Here is an 18,836-nt window from a genome sequence, read left to right on the forward strand (position 1 = left end):
TCACAAGTTTCAGTACAACATCAGTACCGAATTCTATCTAATGAACTGCTATCCATAAAGTCCTATCTACTTTGCCTAAAGCAAAATATTTATATGTTTTGTTAAGTGTAACTAACCTCAAATTTCATGTTCATACGAAAACAATAGCGATTCTGGCAAAGGAACTCCACATCAGCGCAGGCCGACGAGTCCACGGGCGCTGACTGCCACGGTGGCACGTTTGCAATGCCAGTCTAGCTGGCGTGGCTGTGTCATTTGCCCACGCCAGTCTAGCTGGCGTGGCCAAAGAGTTCAGCTTTAAAAATTTTTTCATGGTGGTTTAGTAATAAAATTATTTCGAAAAAAATTTATTTAATAAAAAAAATTCCCCTGATACAGCATCAGGTAAATTCTAGAATCGACATCTCCTTCAAACGAAATAAAAGGCACGCACAAATCTTAAAGGTCAAATGTTACTGATCATCTGTTTAAGATAGGCTAAGAATTCATAAAAGGAAATATGTTAGATAGGTCAAATGTTACTGATCAACACTAACACTAGCACCCATTTAACCTGGTTCGTTTTGTTAATTCTGAATAAGTTCCGTGATACAACAGTTAAGGGCTTAAGGCACTGAGACTGCTCTCAACTCACTGACAAGCAACGAGGATTATCCATATAAATCTCTACAAAAATACAAGCCTATAAAAGATTCTCTCTCGTGCGCGCGCGCACAAATGAGAAAATAGTGTATTATTGGGATGCATGAAATCAGCTGTATGCATGCTTATAAATCAAATTTTAAATTTTTAACATTAAATTTAGAGTTAATTTTAAAGTTTTTTTCTCACCAAAATTTATTTTCCAACCAACCTTAAGAGTACGTTATAAAATTTTTATTAATAAATTATTTTTTATTTGTAAATATATTGTTTGGCTTTTTTCCACGAAACACCCCACCAATCACGTGTAGATTTATCTTGAGGAGCATTTGCGTAACACTACAATTTACTAGCTTATATAAGCATATTATAAATTTACAATACAAATTAGTGTTCCGAGTTGCATTTTGGAGACCATGCGTACAAAACAACACTTTATTCTCAACCAAACGACAAAGTGCAGACATAAAAAAAGAATTGAAATAATACCCTAGCCAACGACATAGATGTGCAGAAATTATGTTTGAAATTTGCCATCTTTTTCCCAAATAAACTTGACCATCTGTACTATCGTATCTAATTTGAATGTTATTTTTGTGATTTATAAAAAAATGATAATGAGTGTATTCCGTGTTTATTCCGGAAAATAAAAAATCATGCTAAAGTTGGCTCAGTATCAATACCTTATAATATATCCAAGCCAAACTCTATTAATGCAATTATTTTGGGGGAATATTTCAAGCTTATCTGGTGACAACATAATTAGGGTTGGCATATAAACGGCACAGCAAGTATCCATAGTTTGCATTTGATTTACCGCAGTAATAAGTGGGCAAACAAAAAAAAAATTCAGTGACAAGGTGAATAAAAGTGAACCACGTAGCCAAGTAGGCAGGCGGCAACATGAGCAAATGAAAGGAAATTATAACGACAGAAGACATACAAAAAAAGATTAAACACTACCATAATTTAATTAGGTCCGGATAACACCTTTACACATTTTTGGAAAGCTGCCTCTGCAGTTTCAGAGATAAGAATTCTGTATAATATCTCCATTCACACGGATATAAGGAATATGAGCAATCTTTGGCCAGTCTTCTCCCCTACTCTTGAGCCACACGTCTTCGTTATTTTCCAGTTCCTCTGTATTACACTTCAGCCAGTCCTCTTCTTCATTCAACCACCCTCCCTTGTCGTTCAGATCCCCTGTTGCACTCTTCACCCACTCTTCCTCATACTCTAACCACCCATTCCAGAACTCACATGTTTTCTTCTGTCGGTACTCGTTTATTGTCTCTTTCTGCCATTCACCTCTCTTCTTCTCCACCCATGTCTCTCCATCTAACTTCTGGCATCGCGCCTCTAGTATTGGCGAGCATCCTAATATCTGTAACTCTTTTAGGTTACCTGGTAGGCCTTTCAACGGTAGCGAGTGAATTTGGAAACATGACTGCATATTTAACTTCTTCAGGGATGACAGAGCGGCCAAGTTTGATGGGAGCTGCCTTAGCACGTAGCAACAAGAAAACTCAAGTTCTTCTAGGGATGTAATCTGCTCAAGCCACTTCTCTTGCTGGAGAGAGATTACATGGATCTTGTGGAGACACAGAGTTCGTAGTGCTGAAAGCTTGCAAAGAAAATTATCAAGATTTAAAGACTGGGAAAGGTTATCCATTGTAAGTTCAGTGAGAGACTGCAAAGCATGAATACAGTCTTCTTTAGGTGGAGAACCAGGAAGGGGGAGCTCCCTCCTTTTTGTTCCCAGATCTTTGGCTAGCTTGAGCAATCTACTTTTGAGAACTAGTGATTGATCTTTGCCCAACCTTATTTCCCAATTAGAAAACAGTTGGTTAATCTCTTCCTCAAGATCCGATATAATTTTGCGGCAGCCAGAAATATGTAAGCTTTTCAGGTTGTTGAGACAAAGAATTCCACCCTCAAAGTATAGCTCCTTACAATTTGAAAGGTGTAGGTACTCCAACGGTATCAGGTGTTGACAAGGAAGGATTAACTTCTGGGAGCAATCATTTATGTTTAAGTGTGTGAGGCTAGTTAGTCTTTCCAAATACCTTGAGACTGTTCCAGCATATGATCCACAACCCGTAAGAGAAAGCCTTCTGGTAGCTAAGCCCAATGACATCGAAGGTAGTTCCCTCAAGTTGTCACATCTATTAATCTGCAGGTTTTGCAGGTTTGAAAAGCTTTCTTCGTTCCCTGCATCTGCCCATTTTTCTAATTTTGCCATAGACTCAAAACTCAGGATTTCCAAAGATCGAAAGGCCACATATGAGTTTCCATAGACATCAGAACTAACATCCTTTATGGAGGGCAACTCATGCAAAATTAGCTTACTAAGATGCTCAAGCTGTCCAAAAGGAGGAAGTACCTGGAGTTCTGTGCAATGGTTTATCTCAATGACTTTTATATAACGGAGTTGTACAACCCAATCTGGAAAAGCCAACCCTGTGTAGCCAAAAAAATGTATCTTCTGCAGATTCCTTTGTGGAGACAAACACTCTAATATCTCCATGTCTTGATCAGGTTTAATTATCTCTAGTGGATTGATCAGACATCCTGACATATCTGAAGGAGTAGAGATCTTCTCAACTAAGCTAGCTTGAAGTGGCTCCTTTTGACCTCTATCATATTGATTCAACTTCATTCCATATAGATTATGTTTACCTCTAGAAGACTGATTTCTGTCCCACTTCAGAACTAAACAGTTAACATTCTCCTTACTTCCCAAGTTAGCTTGAATTGCCTCTGCTCGATTAGCCACCAATTGTAGATCTGATATACAAAGGGATCCTTGGATATACCTCATGTCCTTTAACTCAATTAGCGTGTGACCATCTTCTGCTTTAACACGGTATTCATATAAGTCCTGGAGCCTGGTTAGCTGTCCAATGCCATGAATTAAAGCAACTGTATCTGCATCTGCATGCAAGTGCCGTAGACCAACTAGTGAGTTCATTCTTCTTGGTAGTTGAGCGAATCTACAGCCTCTCAAACCAAGAACTTGGAGATTGCACAAGCTACATATTGAATCAGGGAGTTTGGTTATCCCACTGTGTGAAAAATCCAAGTATCTGAGGTGAGTCAAATATGGCAGCATCTGATGTGCTGTAGTGAACTCCACAAATTGCGCAATGCCATCTTCTTCAAGTGGATAATCACCAACGCATGCTGTTGCTGAATTTGCTCTCAAGTTAGATAAACTCAACAAGCGCAAGCTTCTTGACCTATTTAGAATGCTACCAATAATGTCACAATACCTTTTCAAAATAATAGCAACAAGATCAACTTCATCCTCAAAAGTGAAAGAAGACCAATCAGAAATGTTGTCAATGGTGTCATTGTCAGTAGTGTTGTAAGATCTCTCAGAAATGCTATCAACAGCATCATAACTGCTATCCAAAATGATGTCAACATTGTTGAAGCCTTTGCTAGAGTTGGTATGACAGAAGCCACTGAATAATATTAATGACCGCAACTGTTTAATGCCATAGTCAGTCCATGTTACATTCATAACATCCATATCTATGGATAAATGGCGGACACTCAGTGGAAGATCTCCCAGAGTAGAATCAACACCCCGATATTCATTAGAAGATAAGGCAATCACAAAGTCTCTAAGCCAACTATGCATAATATACCAAACCTTCCAAACAGTCGGTTGCAGGAAGCATTTATTGACTAGTTCATCAAACCATTCACCAGCTATATCCTCCAGTATTCTTGGACCAGTAGTGTTGTCCAGTTCAACAAAACCATTAGCTATCCACATTTGGATCAACTCATATTTTTCAAATAAATAATTTCTAGGAAAGATTGAACAAAACACCAAGCATTGCCTCAAATATGCAGGTAATTCACTGTAACAAATTCCGAGAGATGATATTATGTGAATATCAAAGCTGCTGCTTGAAATATTCCACCACCAACTTTCTAAGAGTCTCCCCCAATGTGCTTCATGTAAACAATTTCTTAATGATGCCCCAATAAATTTCGCTGCCAAAAGAGATCCATGAAATTTATCTACTATTTTTCTACCAATTGATTCCAGAGCTTCTGTACATTGATCACCAGCAAATGCATGATGCTTAAAAAGTTTCCACTGGTCATCACAATGAAGAGAATCCAAAAATATCGGAGTTGTAGTACCCACAAAGCTGGCCACACTATACATTTGGGTTGTTACCAAGACAACACTTCCAGGTGCTCCTTTTTTCAGTGCACTCCTTAAATCACCCCATATTGCACGAATCTCATCAGATACATCATCAAGAACAAGCAAAAATTTCTTGCCTTCTGTGACACTCTGAAGTTGAATACGGAGGCTGTTTAGACTGAAAGCATGATCCAGAATATTGTGCTCAGGTTGCAATGACACGAAGATTTGCGCCATCAGTTCTTCTTTTCTAATGCTGTCAGTAAAATAGACCCAGGCAGACTGACCGCTGAAGTGCTCCTGGACCCTGCTATCGTTGTAGATGAACTGAGCAAGGGCTGTTTTGCCCACTCCACCTACTCCAACAATGGGAATGATAGTTGGATTGCACATTCTACTAACACTCCCGTTTTGTACCCTGGTATATTTCACTCTGCTGCCCATTTCTTTCTGGCAGGCAGCAGCTTCTGCAGCTTGCTTTCTCTGGTCAGATAGATCTATGCTCCGGAGGGCCTCGATGATCCATCCTTTCTGAGAAATCCGTGATCCATCAGCACTGGCTCTGCCCTCGCCTGATTCATCTGCCACGAAACAGGCATCATTCAGTACCATGTCCAATATGATGCCTATTTCCTCATCTCGCCCAACAACAAAGGGTTGGTCAGGGGTCAAAGAGGCGATATCATCTCCCCGGCTTTCCAGGCGATCCACGTCCAGGTCCGGCACGGCGAGAAGCGATTCGACTTCACAGCACGCGCCAACGAGCTTACCGACGGTGTACTTCACCCTGAGGAGGAGGTTGCTAGACTCGCCGGCCGCCGCCTCGGCCTCCATGGCCTTGACCAGCTCCTCCGCTTCGGCGGCGGCCTCCTTCACCTGCCGCAGCCACGCGGCCATCTCTTCGTCCCTGTCGGCGTCGACACGCAGCAGGTTCTCGCCATGGAGGATCTTGAGCTTGTCCTCCAGCGAATCGAGAACCTTCATGGTTCCCTTGTACTTGTGGGAGTCGCCGATGTTCCCCAGGTAGAGACGCAGCTTGCCGACGACCCTGGCGATCGCCGCCGGCAGCGACCATCCGTTGTCATCCATTAGTTCCTCCATTATCGCGAGATCAAGGGGAATGGGGATTTTTTGGGCGAGGTGATACGACAGAGTGAGTTGACTGAGGCCGTGCTCGGGAGTGGGGTGCAGACGGTTAGCAGATAGTCTCGCACGTGATACACGCCACTTCTTACGGCATGTCCTGTAGCTAGCTATAAATTAGTAGTCCATCGCTCTTCTCTTATCTCTTTAAAATATGCTTATAGCTAGCTTATGGTCTACTATTGTACCTGCTCTTAGGGCATTCAGTGGGGTACACCCTCTTTATCCACTCCAAAAGACACCTTCACACCGTGGAGGTTACTTACAAGTGAGACCCACATTATTTTTTATCTTTTTTTATTTTAGCCTTCTCTCTCCACCTTTTCCCCTCTCTCTCACTGTTCACCGAGAGGGTGTCAGCAACGGACGGCGCTAGCTTGTGCAGCCAAGGCGAAGTGGCCGTCTGCCAGATCTTCACCTCGGGTTAGCGGACGGTGGACAGCGCATAGCAGCCGCGGGCGACGATGATAGCGTAGGCTAGGGCTCCTCGTAGATCCGGCGGCGGGCGGTGCATATTCGGCGGAGACGACGCAGATCTGATGGTCGGGCGGCTGCGAACCTCGGGTCGACGTGGATTGATGTCATCCTCTTCGTCCTCCAATCGCGACGCTCGAGGCGGCGTGAAGCCGATGGTGCTCGAGTCAGAGGCCGGGTGAAGACGACGGCGCCGACATTGGGCGGGCCTCGGCCGACGCCACGCCTCCCTTCGCCGACGAACCCTCTCTCGGAAGCCGACGCTGAAGCCACTTCGTTCACAGTGCGTTGCCAGCTCGTGCCTTCGTCGAGCCCGAGGTGAAGAGCCATGCGTCTTCGTGAAGAACCGGTGTCCTCTGCGAGGCGATGAAAGTGTGGGCCCATGTGCACTATAGCCAACGTGGCGGGCTGGGGCTCCTCGCCACGTCGGTGCAGTGTGAATGCCCTTAGTTATGTCGGCGCACAAAACATAATAATAAAGGGGCAATTGTAAATCTGACCCTACTTTAAACGCGAACTACGGATTTGACCCTATTTTTTTAGCTTTGCAGATTTTGCCATCTTTTTTAAAAACGAAGCAGTTGAGTGACCCTACTCCATGAAAGCCATATGATGGTGTTAAATGGAGAGCGACTTGACCGATTTGCTCTTGCTCTTTTGACCCTATTGTATGTTAACTTAAAGAAAATAAATGTAAATATTTATTCAGAAATATTGGAATAAAGTTTGAACTATATTTGATAGATTTGATGTTAGTTTGATATATATAATTTCAAATTCGATAAATTTGTACTTAAATTAATATAATTCAAAATTTAGTTTTTATTTGATAGATTCGAGGCTAGTTTGATATATATATATATATATAATGTTAAATTCGATAAATTTGAACATAAATTAATATACTTCGAAATTTGGTTTTTATTTGATAGATTTGAGGTTAATTTGATATATATAATTTCAAATTCAATAATTTCAACTTAAATTAATAAAATTCGAAATTGTAGCACATAATCTCAGATTTTATTCATTTCAAATGATGAATGTAATATATACGATCATTATAGATGATTTTACACAATTTGACAGCATAACAACATATATTTCGATCATTCATTCAAAATTTCGCCAGTATAACCATCTGGCCGACGACGACTTGAGTGCCTCCCTAGGCCCAAGCAATGCGCTGCCACCGCCGCCGCCGCCGACCCAGCAGTACGCCGCCGTCTCCCCCAACCTGACGCCGCCTCGCCTCACCTACGCCAGTGCGCTACCACCGCCGCCTCGCCCTAGCCTAACGACGACTTGGCCACCCCCAGCCCGTCGCCATCGCCAGTTCCTCTTCCTAGCCTAACGCCGCCTCCTCCCCCTAGCCTGACGCCGCCTCACCGCACCTCCTTCTCCTCTCCGCAGTGTGCCGCCATCCTTGCCTTGTCACGGCCCGACGATGACTCGGCCACCCCTAGCCCAACTCCGTCGCCTCCTTTCCCAGCCCGACGCGCAGCCGTCGCCGCCACCGCCTACGCTGCCTCTCTCCCCCACCGCCATCGCCGATGCCGCCTCTCCCCAACGCCGTTGTCGACGCTGCTGCCGCTCTCCGCCCCCTCCAACGTCGGTCACCGGTCGCCCTCTCCCCAAACGCCCGTGAGAGTTGAGAGAGAGTGAGATAGATAGATAAGAGGAAAAGGAGGGGCAATATAGTCTAATCATAATTAAAATTTAATAGATAAAAAGAAATAATAAACAAGTACTATTTGGACTCTAACTCTAATCGGTTAGAATAAAACAAACAAAGTCCCGATCCGACTCTAGTTCTCTTAGACATAAAACAAAAATCCTAACTACTCTAATTAACAGATAAATTTACGCCGACACGCCTTGGTATTCATGATTCCTGTTGAATTCAAACATTTTTGGATAAAATTTCTATCAGTGATTGCACATTTACTTATCCGAATTCAATAAGGAAATTTACTAAATTTTGGGGTTAACACACGGAAGATACTAAATGAGTATATCGATTATGCTATAGTGGATTGGACCCTAAATTATCCCACCAAACGAAACAATACGGAGTGTTACTGTTATATTTTTTTATCGTTAGATGTATCAAGATAATATATGGTAAATTTTGACATCAAAATTTTGTCACCTAAATATATTCTCAAAACAAATCATTATTGTTGTGATTTTAAGGTGCATTATTTTGATTGTTGTGAAAAGTTGATGTGAAAAATTATTTCTACATATAAATATTTTTTGTATAAAATTTATGAACAAAAATATTTTATTTATGTTAGGTTTATGAATACATATGCGTAAAGTGTATGACTACAAATATTTTATCTATGTATAAAGTTTATAAATATTTATGTGGAAGTTGATGAATGGAAATATTTTATTTATGTATAATGTTTAGGAATAGAAATATTTTGCTTATGTAGAAAGTTTACTAGTGATTTTTTCATATATATAATTCCATGTAGAAATTTGAAAATTTAAGTTCACTTTTATTTGAAAAGAGAACTAATGTAATAGAAAATGTTGAAAAGGTTTTGATATCAAATACTAGAAATTACATTTTCCTTTTTCATAATTTTTTTACAATAAGGGGAAATGATATTTTATTTAGTGGGGCATGTTAACATGCATGCATAAGGTTTTGAAGTTGAGCATGCATACACTTTCACGTCCAAATTGAATTTCAGTCCATCGCTCTATAATAATAAGATATATAAGGTTTGCATGGGTGGAGAAGAAGGGAATGCATCGGAAAAAAAATAAAAAGGGAGAAATGTGAAAAAATGAAAATTAAAAGCTTTTAGTATCAGCCATCATACACTCTTTAAAATTAAATATTTATATGAAATAAAAAATCAAGGAAAGTCATATCTTTCGATGTTGAATATAATTTATTATACTCGACGCACAATTTATTTTGAAAACTTATTTTTAAATTATTTTAATTTATATAATTAAAATTAACTAAACTCGCTGTAACGCACGTTAAAACTGAAAAAAAAAAAACCGCCCATAGTTTTGCAGCCAACAAGCCGTCCGTCCAGTATGGGCCGGGACCACGTATAAACAACAGCAGGAAGGTGAAGAAAAATTCGACCATACTACTCGAGGAGCTCGCGGCCGCGCCGCCCTTGGTGAACTACCCATCTCGATTAAGTCGCGTCAGCGCCCGTCGACCTCTGTTCCTTGATCCTCGGCCTCGGCTCCTCGAGCGCGCGAGCTCGATCGAGAAATGGTCGGGCCGGAGCTGACGGTCGGCGGGAGGTTCGCCGGCATCGTGATCTCCAGCTTCGTGGCGAAGGTGCGCTCCATCATGGAGCACCACGCCGCCCTGCGAGCCGCCGCCGGCGACATGCTGTACAGCGTGGAGGCCGCGCTCCCCCGGATCAGGATCCTGGTTGAGGCGACCGAGCGCAGGGCCATCTCCAGCGCCAGCTTCGCCCCGTGGCTGCAGCAGTTCAAGGACGCCGTCGCCGAGGCCGAGGACCTGCTCGACGACTTCGAGACCAAGAGGATCCAGAGGGCGCTCAGGGGCAAGGCCAGCTCGGCCATGTCCCTCGCGCTCAGGTTCGTCAGGAATATTGTCCTCTCTGACGGAGATCTCGAGAGGCTCAAGGACGTGCTGACCAAGCTGAACAAGATCACCAGCGACGTCACCGGCTTCCACGACATCCTGAAATTGGCCAACGACGACGAGGGGGCGATGCGAGCAGTCCTGCCAGCCACCCCGCCGGCGGTCATCGGGCGGGATGACGAGAAGCAGCGGCTTCTGAACAAGATATTACTCCCCGCCGCCGACACCGTACCACCAAATCCTCAAGATGGAGCTGATTCCAGCACGGGTGTTTATGTCATATCTGTCGTGGGAGCAGCTGGTGTGGGCAAAACCGCTCTTGCTCAAGTGATCTACAATGACCCAAACGTCAAGGAGGCTTTCCTGTTGAGGGGGTGGGTGTTTGCTTCTTGGAACTGCAGACCTAGGGGCCTCGAACAAGATATCATCGATTCTTTTGCGTCGGAGCAGGAGGAAAATCTGCAAAGGAAGTCAGTTTCATCAGAAGGCTGTTTGATTAGCGTCATACAGAACAAGAAATTCTTCTTAGTCCTAGATGATGTGCAGCATAATCTGCACGACCAATGGGGTCCCCTAAGGTCGACACTGGCAAGAGGAGCAAATGGCAGTGTTGTATTGCTACTAAGTCAATCGAAAGAAGTCGCAGATAGTTTGGGAGCAACAGCTCAGATTCCACTGGGTTATCTGCCATCTCCAGTCCTCTGGAGAGTATTCGAGCATCATGCGTTTGGGAATCAGAAGAGAGCCTCCCTCGAGTCAATTGGTAAAAAAGTGGTACAAAACTTGCATGGCTTACCTTTGCTGGCAGAAGCAACTGGAAGGCTTCTAAGACAAAGATTAGATAAGGGGCACTGGCAAAAAATTTCCTCGAGTCCCTGGTGGCTCTTCTCTGAAGATGAAGACGATGTGGCGCTACCTTCAGTGGCAATCATGTGTGAGCATCTATGTGATCATCTTAGAAAGTGTTTGTGCTATTGTTCAATATTCCCATCTGGTTATTTGTTCGAAAAGAATATGTTGATTCACATGTGGATAGCTAGCTTCATGCAACAACACGACGAAATTGGGATGGATGAAATGGAAAAGAAATGGTTTGATGAGCTTTTCCGCAGATCATTCTTTCAGCCCACAATCCGGAAAAACAGGTACATCATGCCTGATATGATTAGAAAGGCATTATGTTCCATTGCTGGAAAAGAATGCCACGCAACCAGTGAGATGGGAGAGCAAAAAAGACGGCTCCAAGATTACCGACACCTAGCCATCAGTTTTTCTGATTACAATGTACACTTGGGGTTGCAAAAGGACAACAAGTTGCGGACCATTTTGTTTTTTGATGGTCGCAGAACAATCAAGCCACACGAAGCATTTGCTAATATTTTGTTGCACCCAAGTGGCCTGAGAGTATTGGACTTCTCTTACACCGAAGCTAAATTAGAGATGGCTCCTCATTTCATTTACAAATTCACACACCTAAGGTTTCTGGATCTCTCATTTACTGGGGTAACAGTATTTCCAGACTCCCTCTGTAAGCTGCACCTACTACAAGTTCTTGGTTTACGAGGATGCCAGTTCAAGGAGTTACCTAGAGCTATAAATGAGTTAGTGAACCTCCGATTCTTATATGCAGAAGCTCACACAGTTTCCTTGATATACAAGATAGGGAAGCTTACGAATCTCCAAGGGTTAGAAGAATTTCCTGTTGGTAGAATGGATGGGCACAAAATAACAGAGCTGAAGAACCTGAATGAAATCAGTGGACAACTTTGTATTGGAAATCTCGAGGAAGTAGCAAGCACAGATATAGTGGGTGATGCTGAGTTATTCAAAAAAAGACACTTAAAGAAGTTGGTGTTCAGATGGGGGTTAGCAGCACGGCAGCCAATAGCTGCATCTGATCATTTCATGAGAACTCTTGCTGGCTTAAAACCAAATACAAATCTCGAAGAACTGCAAATTCAGTGTTACATGGGAATTGAATTTCCAGCATGGATAGCAGAACAGCAATATTTAATCAATCTGCAGCGCATCTATATTACTGAATGCAAACAATTATTGACACTTCCACCTCTCGGGCAGCTCCCATCCCTTGTAATTTTAATTCTTCAAGGCCTATCAGCAATTGAAAAAATTGGACGTGAATTTTGTGGAAACGGTTACAGGGTATTTCCATCTCTTAAGGAAGTGACTTTCCTTGATATGCCGAATTGGAGGACGTGGTCCGACATAGAAGAATTACAAGATTCACGAATTCCTCCATTTCCACATCTTAAAAAGGTCCAAATCAAGAATTGTAATGTCTTGATTGACATGCCAGTGTGTTGTTTAAAAGCGTCACTTCAGGAGCTTGAGATTTCTGGTTGTAACGAAATATTTTCATGTAATCCAAGCTGTCTGGAGGGATTGAATTCCCTTGCGCGCTTGAAGATCCACCACTGTTTGGGCAAAATTTATCTTCCGTGCCGATTGTTGGAGTCAATTGAGATTTTGAATCTCCAAAGGTGTCAAGTTTACTTCCAGGGAGGTAGAGAACATGTAATGAAATTGACGAGGATTTTAACAAAGGATGTTCATGATTTGAGTTTGGATGAAACCAAAGCAGTCAGGAAAGAGCTATTAGTACTTGAAGTATTATTTTCTGAAGGTATGTCAAAAAAAATATAAGTATATAAAATTATGAAAGTATATTTTAGTTCATGTATTTATATAAAGAGCATTTTACAGTTCTCGAGTAGATACTGAAAAGTACTAAAATTTTAGTGTAAAATTTAGTACTCATAATACCTAGGTACCAAGAGATACCAAAATTTTACATCGGTACCTCCTGGTACCCTCTCAAGTACCACAAAATTGCTCTTATATAAATAGTTTAGATTGAAGTGTAAATTAAAGCTTCTTCTTTGAATTATTTTTGTATTTTTCAGGGTATCACAACTTGCCATCATGCTTTCTCAACAACTGGAATTCTGAAGCATATTCAGTTCCCTGAAACTAGTTGGTCTCATGCCAAGCTAGCAAGGACAAAATTTTATGCTGCTACTTCTCTGCCATAAGTTAGCCCGTCGACTCATTATACAAGGTAATATTTGTCTAGTACGACAGTCCACATGTTGCAGGTGAGCCTGTTGAAGAGTTGAACAGAGGTTGTTCTGTAGGGTGGGTGATCTAGGAGGAACATGTTAGATTTCAAGAGACTAAAGTGGAGGAGCTGGGTTTTTCTTGGATCACTTCAAGTACATTACCCTGTTTCCTTCCGAATTATTATTTTTTTTGCCGGGCCAGCCAAAAAACCGGCCAAAGTATAGTAAGGTTTGAAGGGAATATACAGAGATTTTTTTTGGGGTCAGGATGGCCAAGAAGAGCCACCCAAATTTCATTAGAATAGAATGCACAATATACAGAGCAGTGTCCAAAGCACAAAGTGGTTTTCGAATGATTGTATCATCTTGATGTAATCATTTAAAATCAATAAAAGCTTCCTTTATTAAAAAAAGAGTAATTTTTCCATCCTTGAGAATATATCATGAGATATTACTGTTTTCTATGTAAAATTTAGTGAGTTTTACTTCCATCCTTCTTTTTTACCTCGAGGTACCGGTAACTCGAGGTACCAAATCATTTCTCACTATTGGATATTTCTCACTATTGGATCTAGCTAAGTAGAATGTGCACTGTTAGATCCAATGATCGAAAACGATTTGTTACCGCGAGATACTGGTACCTCGAGGTACAAAAGGAAGGATGAGAGTAAAACTCAAAATTTGGTATCTTCTGAGGTACCAAATTTTATATAGAAAACAATGGTATCTTATGGTACCTACTCAAGGATGAGAAAAATACTCTTAAAAAAACAGCTAACCAAGTGGCTGTTTAGATCCAAGGATTTTTTTAGTCTCTTGTCACATCGAATGTTTGAACGTTAATTAGGAGTATTAAATATAGACGGATAACAAAACTAATTGCATAAATATATGTTATTTCATTAGACAAATTTTTTAAGCCTAATTAAGTCACGATTAGCAAATGTTTACTGTAGCATCACATTCACTAATTATGGACTAATTAGGCTCAATAGATTCGTCTCGCGAAATAGTCCAAAATACGATTAGGTTTCATTAATAGTCTATATTTAATACTTCTAATTAGTATTTAGATGTGACAGGGAAAAAAAATAGAGAGGTTACCGGGAGGCTATCAGCCTATCCCTTCTGGGACTCTGAGGAATTCCGCTGCAGTCCACACCGCGATTCCTCTTTGATATCGCCAAACAGTCCTACGACAGTCCTGCAGGCTTGATTAAACACCGGGGCATTTCGCTAGCATTTTCCGAAACCGTTTCCTTGTCTTCAGCCACCAATCGCTTAGGTTTTGACACGTCTCTGCCGGCAGCTGAAAGTGAATTCCTGCCCATGTCCTGACCAATTCCCAAACCTGATTTGCGTAAGAGCAGCCCACCATTAGGTGACGACAGTCTTCATCTCTGTTCCAGCATAACGTACACGCCTGCTGGCCCGGCCATCCCCGCTTCCAAAGGTTGTCCAACATCAGGCCATGTTAACAGTCATCTATATACATCCATGTCAGATTAATCATTTTAGGTGGCATCATTAACTCAAGAAAAATCATCGCCGTCTTTTTATCGTCTACCCTTTGTTCGTCTACTACTTGGACACGTGCTCCTAAGTTGCATGCAATATTTTTCTAGAGAAATACTTCATGCATTGGTTGCATTAACAAATACAAAACATAAATAATAAAATATTAAATATGAGATTTGCTTCAGTCTAACAAAAAGTATCTTAAGGTACCGGTACCTCGCGGTACTAAATAATTTCTTATCGTTGGATGTAACAGCGCACATCCTACTCAGGCAGATTCAATGGTGAGAAATGATTTGGTACCTCGAGGTACCGGTACCTCGAGGTATTTTTTATTGGACCAGAGCAAATCTCATTAAATATACTATAGACAATCAAATAGACAACCTATTATACAAATTGTCTATTTAGTTGTATATATTAAATAGACAACAACCGTACATGGCCTCAGGCATTTCTCCTTCTGCATCACCCACATGAAGAATTTGATGTTTGTGGGAGCTCTCGTCTTCCAGATTAGTTTATGTTGAAAATATAAGCACACAATGATTTAATCTATTACTTAAATAAATCATGATATTGTATAATAAAAGCATGGCAACACATGGATCAAGATATGCATATATGACTCTATAAGGAGATCACCAAGAACACTAAAAATGCCTCCTACAAACATAGTAATGGCTTACTCGAATTATTTCGGTTGTTCAACAGTTAGAACCCCTTCAGGTTTGCCAGTACTAACCTACAATCATTTCATAGCCGTTAGCCACAGAGTGACCCTGATTTGTGATCTCTTGAAGTGCACACCGGTGAATTTGGCCTTAGTACATCAGTAAAACCAGCCATCGAAAAATCGAGGGCCTATAATAAGGTTTTTAGATTGTTAAAAATATAAGCACACAATGATTTAATGTCACGCTCAGAAATTTACACCAAATTTCTGAACAATAGCATGCATTAATCTCGGTCCAGGAATCAGCCCGAGTACACACTATGATAAATTAATACACAGTTCCACGACTTAAAAATAGTTATCTATCGAAATGCAGCGGAAAAGAAAAATAAGACTAGACCATCTAATCTTCAGCTTCAGCTGGCGAAGACGGCTCCACACTACATGCATTCTCGACGGCGGACTGAACCTCACTTCAACCTTTGGAACAACCTTCTGACTTAGACTCTGGCACTTGCTTTGGTGGGAAAAAATTAAGCAAGACTGAGTACAAACCACCGTACTCAACAAGTAACACCCAAGAGAGGGAAATAATGAATGCAATAGGGTAACAAGGATAGGCTAAGGTTAACTTGCATAAAGCGACAGTAATTTAGCAGAACAGTAGATAAAATAGACTGAAATAAAAGTAAAGTAAAATCTAAAATAATCATCTACTGTCCAACGTTACACCACGTTGCAACAGGCTCAAACCATTGTCCAGCGTTACACCACACTGCAACAGAGTCAACCCTCTGTCCAACGTTAAACCACGTTGCTACAGACCCAAACCACTGCCAACATTACACCACGTCGCGCAGGGTCAAACCGGTTCCAAGATTAATCAAGTTATTTAAAAGGTTCACTAATCCCAAAGAATCTGTCAGTTCGCCCAATAACCGCGGGCACGGCTATTCGAATAGTTTTACTCTGCAGAGGTGTACAACTTTACCCACAAGACATGGCTCCCAAGCATGCTACCATGCCCCAACGTATCACCACGATACCTCAGTATGGAAACCATGATTAAGACCTTTCACCTAACCCTTCCTAGACAATCGCACAGCACTTCAGGTTTCACCCCCTCCTTTACACCAAGTCGGGCAGTCCCCTCTTGTGCCTTGGTGAATCCGGAAGCAGCAGAGGCTTTCGTTACACCATGATTGCACGTCCATACTCCATCACGCTCACCCTTGCCTTGGTACGTCGAATAGGGACAAACTAGATTATGAGTCTCACCGTTGCCCATTCTGGCTTGTGGTTAGTATATGTAAGACTTCCAGGGTTTCCTGAGAACAGGTCCTTAATTGCCATGGGCACGATCAAAACCATGCACCCACAGCCCACCATAAGCAATATTTTAGTTGTTATTAATCCACATCGGGAGATTAATCATGATCACAACCATTAAAGGTCTATCAAAGTCTAATCAATAATTAAATGATAATTGGTGAGCTAGTTAGACTAAGCATGGCTAAGCATTGCCTAAGCCTATTTCTCGTCAAATTAACCCTGGGATAACAATAATAAATGGGAATCAACGGATATAAAGGTAAATGCCCAATAGATAAATAAAGTAAATACATTTGAATACAATACATGTTTGAATGTAAAAGCGGGGAATTTTATAAACAACGGGTCAATATAATCAAAGAAGGGTGTCACTTGCCTTGCTTAGACCCACGAGGAACTTCGGCGACGACTTCGAGAACGAACGGCGCTGCGACGGGGTCAAAACCTACGACAAACAAGACAAAACAAACAAAAACAGACTATGAAACTACTGAAACAGAGAAAGAAACTATTTTTAATGGATTCTTGGTATTTTTTTGGATTTAATGAAACTTGAATGGACCTAAACGGAGACTAGATGAATTACTTACGAATTTTAGAAGTTTTCTGGGTTTTTAACTAAACAGAAAAGTCCTAAATCAATTATTGCGCAATTAAATGGGGCGCTGACATCAGCGGAGGGGAGGTGGCACGCCGACAGATGGGGTCCACCTATCTGTGAGAGAGAGGGGTGGCGGGTGGATGACAGGTGGGTCCCGGGGAGGAGAGAGAGAGGAAGGGGGCGACCGGCGGCTGACGGGTGGGACCCGTCGGTCGGGAGAGAGGGAGGGAAGAGGAGGTGTGGCCGACGGGTGGGATAGAGAGAGAGTAGGGGAGTGGGCAGGGGAGATGCTCGGCCGGTGGCGCCGACTGGCGGGCGGCGACAGCGGTGGCGCACGGCGCGACGGCGACGGCGCGACGACACGGCGACGACGGGTGTGACGGCGCGGCGCGGCGGCGACGACGCACGACGCACGGTGGCGTGACGCACCGCGGCGCGCGACAGGGCTACGACACGCGACGACGATAGGCAGCGACGGGTGCTGGCGGTGACGACACGGTGACCGCGTGGCGGTGGAGACGGCGCCCGGTCGGCGCGGAGGCGGCGACCTACGGTGTGCGCGCGCGGCGACGGCACGCGGGCCAGCGACAACGACCGAAGGGGAAGGACGAGGAGAGAGAGGGGAGTGGGGTTGCTCACCGGCGAAGGCGAAAGCGGCGGAGGGTTGGCGACGGCGAGGCGGCAGGGGTGACGCGGATGGACGGCGACGAGCGGCATCCGACGGCGAGATCGGATGCGGTGGCGAAGGGAGCGGAGGGGTGGCGAAGGGCGCTGAGGTGCCCACCTGCGGCGGTGAAGGCTGGCAGAGGGTCGGCGAGTTCGAGGCGGAGGCGGTGACGCGGACGGGCGGCGACTTGCGGCGTCCGACGGCGGGTTCGGTCGACGGCGGCGAAGGATCGATGGCGCACGAGCGAGGGGAAAAACGGCGACGGTGCTTGGGCGAGGAGGATTTATAGTGGGGGGTGGCGCGGCTAGGGCGGGGACGGCCGTTGAGGGAGTTCGGCTCGGGCGAAGGACGGGGCGGCGGTTGCGGCGGCCGACGGACTCGGCGGCGGTGCAGACTCGACCAGCGCGGGGAGGCGGCACGGACTTCGCGCGGTGCGGGCGCGCTGGGCCGACCGGCTGGGCCGAGCGGCTGGCGGCTCAGGCGGAGGGGGAAGGGGAGGCGCGCGCGGGCGGGAAGGCCGGCGCGGTTGGGCCGGCCTGGAGGGAGAGGTGGGCCGGCTTGGCTGGGTCGGCCCAGGAAGGGAGAGGGGAAAAGAGAAAGGAAAAAGAAAAAGAGGGAGCAGGAAAATTGGACTTCGGCCCAATTTGAGAAGGAAGGGAAAAAGAAAGAAAAAAGAGGGAAAAAAAAGGAAAGGTTCACTTTTGCCGAATTTTAAATTAATTTGTTTGGCCAAATTTTATACTTCTGCAATTTGAGTTTAAATCCAGTTAATCGATTTGCGAACCTCGATTTAATTAAATTAATCTCTTTAGAGGGATTTTTCCTGAGTTAATTAAGCTAATTATTATTTACGAATTTCTTTTACGAATTAAGGCTTAGGATAAACTCAGGGCGTGACATTTAATCTATTACTTAAATAAATCATGATATTGTATAA

General features: G+C 43.3%; 2 protein-coding genes across 3 annotated transcripts; one reads left to right on the top strand and one right to left on the bottom strand.

Annotated features, from left to right (window-relative positions):
- Nucleotides 1–1,398: 1,398 nt before the first annotated feature.
- LOC102706301 (disease resistance protein RGA2-like) lies at nucleotides 1,399–5,968 on the bottom strand. The gene has a single exon (XM_006657707.3). It carries the CDS (start codon nucleotides 5,912–5,914, stop codon nucleotides 1,667–1,669), a length of 4,248 nt encoding a protein of 1,415 aa, XP_006657770.1. The 5' UTR covers nucleotides 5,915–5,968; the 3' UTR covers nucleotides 1,399–1,666.
- Nucleotides 5,969–9,580: 3,612 nt separating this feature from the next.
- LOC102706579 (putative disease resistance RPP13-like protein 1) lies at nucleotides 9,581–13,496 on the top strand. Of its 2 annotated transcripts, XR_001550761.2 has the most exons (3): nucleotides 9,581–12,669; nucleotides 12,950–13,104; nucleotides 13,181–13,496. XR_001550761.2 is itself a non-coding variant. In XM_015839938.2 (2 exons), the coding sequence occupies exons 1-2, from the start codon at nucleotides 9,684–9,686 to the stop codon at nucleotides 13,012–13,014; spliced, it is 3,051 nt and encodes a 1,016-aa protein (XP_015695424.1). In that variant the 5' UTR covers nucleotides 9,581–9,683; the 3' UTR covers nucleotides 13,015–13,496. The 2 variants fall into 2 exon arrangements, 1 of the variants encoding a protein (XP_015695424.1); XM_015839938.2 differs by having other exon boundaries at nucleotides 12,950–13,496.
- The last annotated feature ends 5,340 nt before the right edge of the window (nucleotides 13,497–18,836 follow it).

The sequence above is a fragment of the Oryza brachyantha genome, chromosome 7 (genome assembly GCF_000231095.2).
Source record: "Oryza brachyantha chromosome 7, ObraRS2, whole genome shotgun sequence".
NCBI lineage: Eukaryota > Viridiplantae > Streptophyta > Magnoliopsida > Poales > Poaceae > Oryza > Oryza brachyantha.